General features: G+C 46.1%; 1 protein-coding gene across 2 annotated transcripts in view; it reads right to left on the reverse strand.

Moving 5' to 3' along the window:
• Positions 1–8,187, reverse strand: part of TCERG1 (transcription elongation regulator 1) — a 95,003-nt gene extending 86,816 nt beyond the window's left edge. For both annotated transcript variants that reach the window (XM_044280742.1, XM_044280741.1), the window contains exon 1: positions 8,089–8,187. In XM_044280742.1, the coding sequence (XP_044136677.1) occupies positions 8,089–8,138 (50 nt within the window). In that variant the 5' untranslated portion in view covers positions 8,139–8,187. The remainder of the gene's footprint in view (positions 1–8,088) is intronic.
• Between the last annotated feature and the right edge of the window lie 3,216 nt (positions 8,188–11,403).

Genomic DNA, 11,403 nt, shown 5'->3' on the forward strand with positions numbered 1-11,403 from the left:
AGGTAACCATCTGTCACACCAGTAAGCGAATACATCTAAGGTACTTTTTAGTAGTTAATGATTGTATATAATTAGTTAGATTATAATCAAATATCCACATGACAGGTTTCCTTTAAGTTAGCAGGCTACATAGAGCGGCGCCCAGGGATCTCACTGCACTTAGTATTATCCCTGGGCACCGCTCCGTTCACCCGCTGTGCCCCCATTACCGTCTCCTGCTCCGTATGCGAATTAATACTATCGGAGCAATGGGGAGGAGACATCAGCTTCTCTCCTGGGTGTTCCTTCTCCCTGGCTGTAGCGCTGTCCAATTGCAGCGCAGAACGTCACAGCCAGAGAGAAGGAAGGCTCAGGACAGAAGCTGATGTCTCCTCCCCATACGGAACAGGAGACTGTAACTGGGCCACAGCGGGTGAACAGTGCGCCGCCCAGGAATAAAAGTGCAGGGAGATCCCTGGGCGCCGCTCTATGTAGCCTGCTACTTAAAGTCCCGACCCATGAAAGGTCATCTTTAACTTTAAATACAGGAGGCAGGTGTCGGCAGCAGAATCACATAGCCGGCACCCTGCCTCTGACAGGGAACTGCGATCAGCGGAAGTCAACCCCTCAGGTGTGGCACCTGAGGGGTTAACTGCCACTGATCTGCTGCCGGCACCCGCCTCCTGTATTAAAGGTTAATTATCATTAGTAGCCCAGTGCGTCCACCCCCTTTAACCCCCCAGAATTAAAATCAGAGTCCCCTCCCCTCCTCATCATTGTTGGCAGTGGCAGCTTGTGATCGGAGCCCCAGCAGTATAATCCTGGGTCTCCGATCGGTTACCATGGCAGCTAGGACGCTACTGAAGCTGTCTATGGTGACCCCTGGTGCTATGTGTACTATGCACAGGGCAGCAGGGAGACTGAAGTACTATTCACCCTAATAGAGCTCTATCAGGGTGATGTAAAGATCCCAGGTTACAGCCCCTAAGGGGTGAAATCGTTATTAAATAAAAAGTAAAAAATAAATAAAAAAAATGTAAAAAACTAAACTAAATATTAGGATAACTGTCACATTAAGACCCTAATTTCAATTTTCATATATGTAGTTACTAATAACATGATATTCCAGAATCAGTTACTATTAGACTGACTTACCCCATATTTAATAAGATTCAGCCCTTAGCAACAAGTCTGCATAAAACTGCAATTTCACTATTCAGTTAGGATGGCCGCCTCTGCCCTCACCCTGAGGCTAATCCCGCCTGCCCTCACTAGCCAGTAACAATAGCCCCCCAAAAGTGTCAGTAACCAGAGCCCTCCCCCCTAAAGGGTTAATCTCCTGCAGCACAAAGGGGTCCTCTTACCACATGTTGCTTTCATTTATACACTGAGCAGACGGCAGATCTCCCTTCCCTGGTCTGCGCTGCTTCCACTCTGCATTCTCCAGCTCTGCTGAGTGAGGGAGCGTCTGCCAAGCGCAGGGACAGGGAGAAGTGCACACAGCCCAGGCACTGTTATCAGCTGCTGGGCAGGACCTGGCTTTAATCATTTATCTACAGTCCCTGGCTGTCAGTAATGTGACCCTGCACGCTGCGTCCTCCATCCTTCAACACAGACGGACCCTGCATAGCAACCCTATATTAAGCACAGGTAAAAGTAGGCAGTACAGGGAACAAACTGTGGAATTAAGGGGTAATTGAATACACAGTGAAAAGTTGAAATAGGGCCACCAAGGAGATATTAATCACCACAATTCAATACAAAAATGACAGTTATCCTTTAAGTATGAATCACCCCCTTTCCCAATTTTACATATAAAATATATAAATAAACAAACATATCTCATATCGCCACGTCTGAAAAGACCAAACTATTAAAATATAAAAAAAATCTATGCGGTGAACGCTGGAACAGAAAAAAATTTAAAACTGCAATTCACCATTTTTTAAAATGCGGAATGCACGCAGCTTTTTTGGTGTTTTATTTTTTTCGCATGGTATCGAGTATCGCAATACTTTTTTATGGTGTGGAAATCAAAAATTTGGTATTGCAACAACTCTACTATGATGGTTGTCACAACACACAGTGCGTAGCATATCAGGCAGGAGGTTTCTAACGTTATGGCGATAGGTGTCACGGTGCGGTTCAACGTGACGTGTTGCCTGGCTGCACGCCTTTTGCGTACTGGCTAGGGGAAATTCCGTGAAGGCTGGTTGCTTTTGGCTGCGGTGTCTAGGGTGTTCTCTGCTCGTGTGCACCCCTTTGACTGTATCTGTATTTCTGTTCCTGTATACTGGTTCCTTGTTGCTGAGGCAAAGGCAACGACCAGTTCTGTATCCATTTATGATGGTTTCCAAGGGCAATGGCCAGTTCTGTATCCGTGTAAGCTGGTTGCCAGGGGCTACACCCGTCCCTGTATTCGCCTGTGTATCTTTAATCCAGTTCTGTCGGGGTTAACACTCCCCCTGTCTGTTGTGCCTGGGTGTGTCTTGCCAGGTGCCTCGTTACCCAGCTATATAGACCTGTGAGCTGTGGTTCTGGGGTCAGTCTTTGTCAGTCTGTCCCGAGTCCTGTCTGTGGCTGCACCTCGCTTCTGTTCCTGGGGGTTTTCCATCTACCCTTCTTCGTGGTGTTGCCTGGTTTTGCATCTAGTGTCTGTGCTCTGGTTCCTGTCCTGTTATGTTCTTTGCCATGTTCTGCTCTGTACTTGCCTATCTTATGTTATATGTTCCCTGTTTTCGCCTAGCAGAGCGTATCTGCATCTGAGTGCGTAACTGCATCCGTTATCTGTTCCTGCCCTGTATGTTTGTTTCAGGTCTCCTCCAGAAGGGGGTTCCTGTCTTCCCCAGAGGGAGGAAATCGCTAACCTGTGTGTACCTCTGGTTCTGTTTGCCTGTCCCGCTGGAGGTTTCATCAGCCAGTTCCTGGCAGGTAGGGGACAAGCATTCCGGGACCTTCCTGGAGGTGCGACCAGTGTGCCCTCGGCCCAGTCATCCCCACCATCTGGGGCTCTGAAGTACGGGGCTCACTGGCTTTGCCTTCCAGGTGTTGCTGTGGTCTTCCGGTACTCTTGGTCCAATGGTATAGTTATCCCTTCTGTTTACCTGCTTTCCTGTCGTGTCTGTTTGCCTGTGACCTTCTTGTATGAAGTCCCGGAGGTCTGCCTTGGACCCCCGGCACGTAACAATAGGTCTCATTCACACAGTCAGTATTTGTAAGTCACAACCTGGAGTAGACAAAATGTGCAATAATTGCTAAAGAAACATGTGAACTAGGCCCAAGGGAAGTTACTTTCTGCATAGGTAATATGGGTACTGGATAAATCCTCTAAATAGAGCAATAATGGCAGAGTTTAAGCTTCCTATGACAATGACTTTACACCACAGTGTATGAGGCACATTTTGCAGACACTTTAGGACACTTACTAAGCTAATAATTCTGTCTCAATTGACAAATTAAAAAAAATCAAATAAAAAATGATGTAAAGTTATATAAAACTTTCTAGAAAGAAACCACATTTCTCATCCAGCATAAGCCACTGTGCTAAACCTAGCTGTTTTATGGCTCATGCGCACGACTGTGCACAGTCCCAGAATCAGTCCGCATGTCAGCTGGACCAACGCTGGCTCACCCGACCCAAACACACTGCATCCTAGTAATTTCTGAAGCAATGAGTTCCTGTCTGACCGTACATCATGATGTAAGCACAGTACAATAGACCCATCTTCAGTGCATCATAAAATCACTAGGATGCAGGGAGCCGGGTCAGGGGAGCCAACACAAGCCATTGATCAGATAGGATTAGGAAATCTGCTCCATAATTTTGAGGAGTTGTCACAGGAAAAGTAGTTACAGAAATCCAACAATTTTTCAACAAAAGTACACATTTTTCATCATTAGCAACTACAAATAAATATTCATAGCCTGGGCTAAAGATGTATGTCACTAATACAAGGATGCAAGTGTATGTACAGATTGTGCCCAAAATGAGAAGACAATGTAAAGCCATCTGGCTCAGTTTCATACGGAGAGCAGGGCACAGGACAATGAGCTTCCTATGAAGGAAATTTGGACAGGAGGCAATGAGCAGTGTCCCTGTACCGCCACTCCCCTCTGTGCAGCCGCCATGGCAGTGTCCCTGTACCGCCACTCCTCTCTGTGCAGCCGCCATGGCAGTGTCCCTGTACCGCCACTCCTCTCTGTGCAGCCGCCATGGCAGTGTCCCTGTACCGCCACTCCTCTCTGTGCAGCCGCCATGGCAGTGTCCCTGTACCGCCACTCCTCTCTGTGCAGCCGCCATGGCAGTGTCCCTGTACCGCCACTCCTCTCTGTGCAGCCGCCATGGTATCACCCCTGTACTGCTACTCATCTCTGTACAGCCCCCATGGCATCACCCCTGTACAGCCATATCGCCACGTCTGAAAAGACCAAACTATTAAAATATAAAAAAAATCTATGCGGTGAACGCTGGAACAGAAAAAAATTTAAAACTGCAATTCACCATTTTTTAAAATGCGGAATGCACGCAGCTTTTTTGGTGTTTTATTTTTTTCGCATGGTATCGAGTATCGCAATACTTTTTTATGGTGTGGAAATCAAAAATTTGGTATTGCAACAACTCTACTATGATGGTTGTCACAACACACAGTGCGTAGCATATCAGGCAGGAGGTTTCTAACGTTATGGCGATAGGTGTCACGGTGCGGTTCAACGTGACGTGTTGCCTGGCTGCACGCCTTTTGCGTACTGGCTAGGGGAAATTCCGTGAAGGCTGGTTGCTTTTGGCTGCGGTGTCTAGGGTGTTCTCTGCTCGTGTGCACCCCTTTGACTGTATCTGTATTTCTGTTCCTGTATACTGGTTCCTTGTTGCTGAGGCAAAGGCAACGACCAGTTCTGTATCCATTTATGATGGTTTCCAAGGGCAATGGCCAGTTCTGTATCCGTGTAAGCTGGTTGCCAGGGGCTACACCCGTCCCTGTATTCGCCTGTGTATCTTTAATCCAGTTCTGTCGGGGTTAACACTCCCCCTGTCTGTTGTGCCTGGGTGTGTCTTGCCAGGTGCCTCGTTACCCAGCTATATAGACCTGTGAGCTGTGGTTCTGGGGTCAGTCTTTGTCAGTCTGTCCCGAGTCCTGTCTGTGGCTGCACCTCGCTTCTGTTCCTGGGGGTTTTCCATCTACCCTTCTTCGTGGTGTTGCCTGGTTTTGCATCTAGTGTCTGTGCTCTGGTTCCTGTCCTGTTATGTTCTTTGCCATGTTCTGCTCTGTACTTGCCTATCTTATGTTATATGTTCCCTGTTTTCGCCTAGCAGAGCGTATCTGCATCTGAGTGCGTAACTGCATCCGTTATCTGTTCCTGCCCTGTATGTTTGTTTCAGGTCTCCTCCAGAAGGGGGTTCCTGTCTTCCCCAGAGGGAGGAAATCGCTAACCTGTGTGTACCTCTGGTTCTGTTTGCCTGTCCCGCTGGAGGTTTCATCAGCCAGTTCCTGGCAGGTAGGGGACAAGCATTCCGGGACCTTCCTGGAGGTGCGACCAGTGTGCCCTCGGCCCAGTCATCCCCACCATCTGGGGCTCTGAAGTACGGGGCTCACTGGCTTTGCCTTCCAGGTGTTGCTGTGGTCTTCCGGTACTCTTGGTCCAATGGTATAGTTACCCCTTCTGTTTACCTGCTTTCCTGTCGTGTCTGTTTGCCTGTGACCTTCTTGTATGAAGTCCCGGAGGTCTGCCTTGGACCCCCGGCACGTAACAATAGGTCTCATTCACACAGTCAGTATTTGTAAGTCACAACCTGGAGTAGACAAAATGTGCAATAATTGCTAAAGAAACATGTGAACTAGGCCCAAGGGAAGTTACTTTCTGCATAGGTAATATGGGTACTGGATAAATCCTCTAAATAGAGCAATAATGGCAGAGTTTAAGCTTCCTATGACAATGACTTTACACCACAGTGTATGAGGCACATTTTGCAGACACTTTAGGACACTTACTAAGCTAATAATTCTGTCTCAATTGACAAATTAAAAAAAATCAAATAAAAAATGATGTAAAGTTATATAAAACTTTCTAGAAAGAAACCACATTTCTCATCCAGCATAAGCCACTGTGCTAAACCTAGCTGTTTTATGGCTCATGCGCACGACTGTGCACAGTCCCAGAATCAGTCCGCATGTCAGCTGGACCAACGCTGGCTCACCCGACCCAAACACACTGCATCCTAGTAATTTCTGAAGCAATGAGTTCCTGTCTGACCGTACATCATGATGTAAGCACAGTACAATAGACCCATCTTCAGTGCATCATAAAATCACTAGGATGCAGGGAGCCGGGTCAGGGGAGCCAACACAAGCCATTGATCAGATAGGATTAGGAAATCTGCTCCATAATTTTGAGGAGTTGTCACAGGAAAAGTAGTTACAGAAATCCAACAATTTTTCAACAAAAGTACACATTTTTCATCATTAGCAACTACAAATAAATATTCATAGCCTGGGCTAAAGATGTATGTCACTAATACAAGGATGCAAGTGTATGTACAGATTGTGCCCAAAATGAGAAGACAATGTAAAGCCATCTGGCTCAGTTTCATACGGAGAGCAGGGCACAGGACAATGAGCTTCCTATGAAGGAAATTTGGACAGGAGGCAATGAGCAGTGTCCCTGTACCGCCACTCCCCTCTGTGCAGCCGCCATGGCAGTGTCCCTGTACCGCCACTCCTCTCTGTGCAGCCGCCATGGCAGTGTCCCTGTACCGCCACTCCTCTCTGTGCAGCCGCCATGGCAGTGTCCCTGTACCGCCACTCCTCTCTGTGCAGCCGCCATGGCAGTGTCCCTGTACCGCCACTCCTCTCTGTGCAGCCGCCATGGCAGTGTCCCTGTACCGCCACTCCTCTCTGTGCAGCCGCCATGGCAGTGTCCCTGTACCGCCACTCCTCTCTGTGCAGCCGCCATGGCAGTGTCCCTGTACCGCCACTCCTCTCTGTGCAGCCGCCATGGCAGTGTCCCTGTACCGCCACTCCTCTCTGTGCAGCCGCCATGGTATCACCCCTGTACTGCTACTCATCTCTGTACAGCCCCCATGGCATCACCCCTGTACAGCCACCATGGCATCACCCCTGTACCACCACTCATCTCTGTACAGCCACCATGGCATCACCCCTGTACTGCCACTCATCTCTGTACAGCTGCCATGGCAGCGTCCTTGTTCCGCCACCACATTCTGACATCAGTGATATTTAGAAAGGTATACGCAGTCAAATCAATGGAAATTTTCCATAGATGTGCTTCATTTCAGATATCTGCTGCTCTTGCAGTGACTAATCATCTTACCACTGGATCTCTACATTTCTGGTCACTGGATTTACTGGAAGTACATAAAAAAAAGTCAGAAGTGCTAGTAAAATGAATGGAGGGAACCGTGCATGCATGTCCACCTCTCCATTCCCAGCAGGCAAGACGGAGGCCTGTTCTGGAGCGGGTCCCATAGGGAACGGCCACACTTATAAGCGTATTCTGTAAATATGCCAAACACCCCTTTAAGGACATGTTCACATCTGCATTGGTGGCTCCCTTCAGGGTTTCCGTTGCAGATCAAGTCAAAAAGACCAGATTAGAAAGATTTTTTCATCCAGTAAAAAAAAAAAACTGAATGGACTCCATTGTAGTCAATGCGGTCTGTCCTGCACTTCCACTATTTCTGTTGTGCTGCTCCTCTAGCAGAGCACGAACACCCAGCAGTGGCCAAGTATAAACGATGAGCCTGGGATTCCGGATGTGACGGGCATCCTATCGTCTATGGCTCGGTTCACACCTGCTGCCAATGACATAAAACTGCTTGCTTTACTTCGGCCAGCCATTACATAAGCCTGATGTAGCACCCCCTACTGTGCAATGCACAGGGTGGATACTAGGCAGCTACCTGCCAGGGACTAGGGGCTCCGTGCCCAGGTCAGATGACTCCCAGCCCCCAGGTACAGATATTTCCTGTAACACATGTGCAGCGCGGGCGACATTACCTGCTGCACCTCCCAATACCACGTCCCCCTCTTACTGTCCCCGCTCTAAACACCACACGCAGCAGCCACATCTCTCTCACAGCCCAGGCTTCTATACCTAATGTCGTTATTGTATCGCTCGGCATCGGAGTCCCCGCGTTCCGCCATTACAGGAACAACCGACAACCTCACAAGTTCTCCACCCACATACAGCAAACCACCTGACTGAGAAAGGCTCACAGCCATTGGCTGACGGAGACGTCAATCACTTTGAGGTTCCGGGTTGGAGCGACCGACAATTTCCGGGAGAGGAAAGACAGGCTAGGCATTGTGGGATGGCCATGAGCGCGCATTCTAGCGCCCTCTGCTGGCGACTGCGCGGAGCATGCGCAGAACCACGCTTATTACTTTAGTCCTTTCTTTTGGATATTTGCTTTCTGTGAGGTGATACAGTGCGGGCGTTAGGATAGGCGTGTGTGGGCCAGCGAATTTAAATTGGTAGTAAATTGGTAATTATTTCTAAACAGCAAATGCACCAAAAGTATTACATGTGCACTGAGTGTGACACAAATATGTATGTATATATTTTATCACTTTCTGCTGCAATCGCAAGGTGCTTTGAAACATTTTTTGGCATTTTTTGCACTAGCGGTTTTTACATCTTTCTTGTAGTAAAACGTCAGCTCCAGGTGAGGGTCTATGGGAAATATGAAGCGCAAAAGAAGCAAGATTATAATTTTTTGGGGTTGCTGAAATTTTTGGGAATTGAAGACGTATTCCCTACAGCTCACGAGACCCCCGTTCTTGTGATCTGTAGGGATCCCAGCAGTAGGACCCCCCTAATCTCATAGTTATCCCCTAGCCTGTGGATAACTTCTAACAACCTTTAAGTGACATTTCTGGCATTTATTGGTGGAGGTTTTTGTAGTTTTTTTTTAGGCATTTTGACATCTCAATAGGGGAAAATGACATTAAGAAAATGCTAATGGGAATCACATAGTCAAGATGTACATGGTGGGTCATTTATATGGATACACCTTAATAAAATGGGAATGGTTGGTGATATTAACTTCCTGTTTGTGGCACATTAGTATATGTGAGGGGGGAAACTTTTCAAGATGGGTGGTGACCGTGGCGGCCATTTTGAAGTTGGTCATTTTGAATCCAACTTTTGTTTTTTCAATAGGAAGAGGGTCATGTGACACATCAAACTTATTTGGAATTTCACAAGAAAAACAATGGTGTGCTTGGTTTTAACGTAACTTTATTCTTTCATGAGTTATTTACAAGTTTCTGACCACTTATAAAATGTGTTCAATGTGCTGCCCATTGTGTTGGATTGTCAATGCAACCCTCTTCTCCCACTCTTCACACACTGATAGCAACACCGCAGGAGAAATGCTAGCACAGGCTTCCAGTAGCCGTAGTTTCCGGTGCTGCACAGCATATGCTTTGAAGATACAAGATGTGCAGCACCTGAAACTACGGATACTGGAAGCCTGTGCTAGCATTTCTCCTGCGGTGTTGCTATCAGTGTGTGAAGAGTGGGAGAAGAGAGTTGCATTGACAATCCAACACAATGGGCAGCACATTGAACACATTTTATAAGTGGTCAGAAAGTTGTAAATAACTCATGAAAGAATAATGTTACGTTAAAACCAAGCACACCATTGTTTTTCTTGTGAAATTCCCAATAAGTTTGATGTGTCCCATGACCCTCTTCCTATTGAAAAAACAAAAGTTGGATTCAAAATGTCTGACTTCAAAATGGCCACCATGGTCACCACCCATTTTGAAAAGTTTCCCCCCTCACATATACTAATGTGCCACAAACAGGAAGTTAATATCACCAACCATCCCCATTTTATTAAGGTGTATCCATATAAATGGTCCACCATGTATATGTGTCTGCTGCTTGCTTCAAAAGGGGTGGAGCTAAGATGGGACATTTTGTGCCACAATTCTGACGGAAAATTGTTTCTTAAAGGGGTTCTCCAGGAAGTTATAAAATGAAAATACTTAAATATTTATTGTAAATATATTCCCCAATACCTTTCATTATTTATAATGGCTCGTTTTGTTTAGGGAGCAATCATTAGGAGAAACAAAATGGCTGCCTTTCTATTAGTATACACAAAACCTGTCCTAATCACACAGCAGGACAAATTACTTCACAACACTGAGTTAAAGAGCTGCGTCATCCTCCTCTACTACTTGTTAGAGATTATGATCCAGAATACAGATTATAGGAACTTTAACTGAATCTCTGTGGGAATAGAGTTCATGAGGAGACATGAAGTACAGAGAGGCCGGACAGGACAGGTTGTGGTAATGGAGGCTGCACACAAGTGCTGCTGCTCATTCTTACATCCCCACCTCCTCTCTGAACTTCATGCCTCCTCATGAGCTTCATTCCTACAGAGATTTAGCTGAAGATCATATTAAACTGTATTCAAGATCAGAGAAGAAGATGAAGCAGCTCTTTGGCTCACTGCTCTGAAATAACTTGTCCTCCTGTGTTATTAGGGCAGGATTTGTGTGTACTAATAGGAATGCAACAGGTATAAGAGAAAAAAGATGTAGAGGGTTAATCACAAGACTTACTTGGATCCAAATCCAAGGAGTCTATATAATTAGTTGCAGGGCGCCAAAGGAGGTAAGAGTAGGATAAAGTAGGTCAAAGAGTGAAGTTAGGTATTTAATAGGCAGCCGGATGTGGTCAATGGTGTGAACAAGTTCAACACATACATAAAATCTTGAAGAAAAAAAGGGAGGCTGAAAAAACCACAATGTTCGGTGCCAGTGAAAAGGGAAAGGAGACAATACCTATATTTGTAAGGAATATATATTTTCTCAACACGTGCGAATCAGTGATAGAAAGTCGCACTGGAAGTCTAGAGGTATTCAGACCAGCTGGATCGTGGTCATAGCAGTAAGTAGGATAGATAGCAGAATAACACCCGGAATACTCGGATCCTGAGTGGAAATCTAGTACATAAATTAGAAGGTGCAGGTATAAACTGGTACTACCAGGTTTTGGACCCCTGGGGGCCTATACATATAAGTGAATAAAACAATATAATTAGTAAAATTTTAAATACTTGGTAAAATCAATAATAGTATTCTCCACTCACTTCACAGGGAGGAAATTTTGAGGGATAAAGCTCAAGACACCCAAAAAAGTTTCCTCCCAATCCTGGATCGCTTCAATGGTCTTAGGAAGAGGCAGCAGTTCCAAACTCGGTACTTCTTGCAAATTCCTTTTATTTATAAAACAGCAGGAACAAAGAGCTCTACGCGTTTCGGGGCATAGAATAGGTCCCCTTCATCAGGAGCAGCATGTTATCACATAAAACAAACAAACATTTTATACCTACAATATGGGGTCAAGCAGTATGGTGTCCTGAGTGATGTCACTTCCGGGTCAAACCAA

Source organism: Bufo gargarizans, chromosome 2, assembly GCF_014858855.1.
Source record: "Bufo gargarizans isolate SCDJY-AF-19 chromosome 2, ASM1485885v1, whole genome shotgun sequence".
In the NCBI taxonomy this organism is placed as follows: Eukaryota; Metazoa; Chordata; class Amphibia; order Anura; family Bufonidae; genus Bufo; species Bufo gargarizans.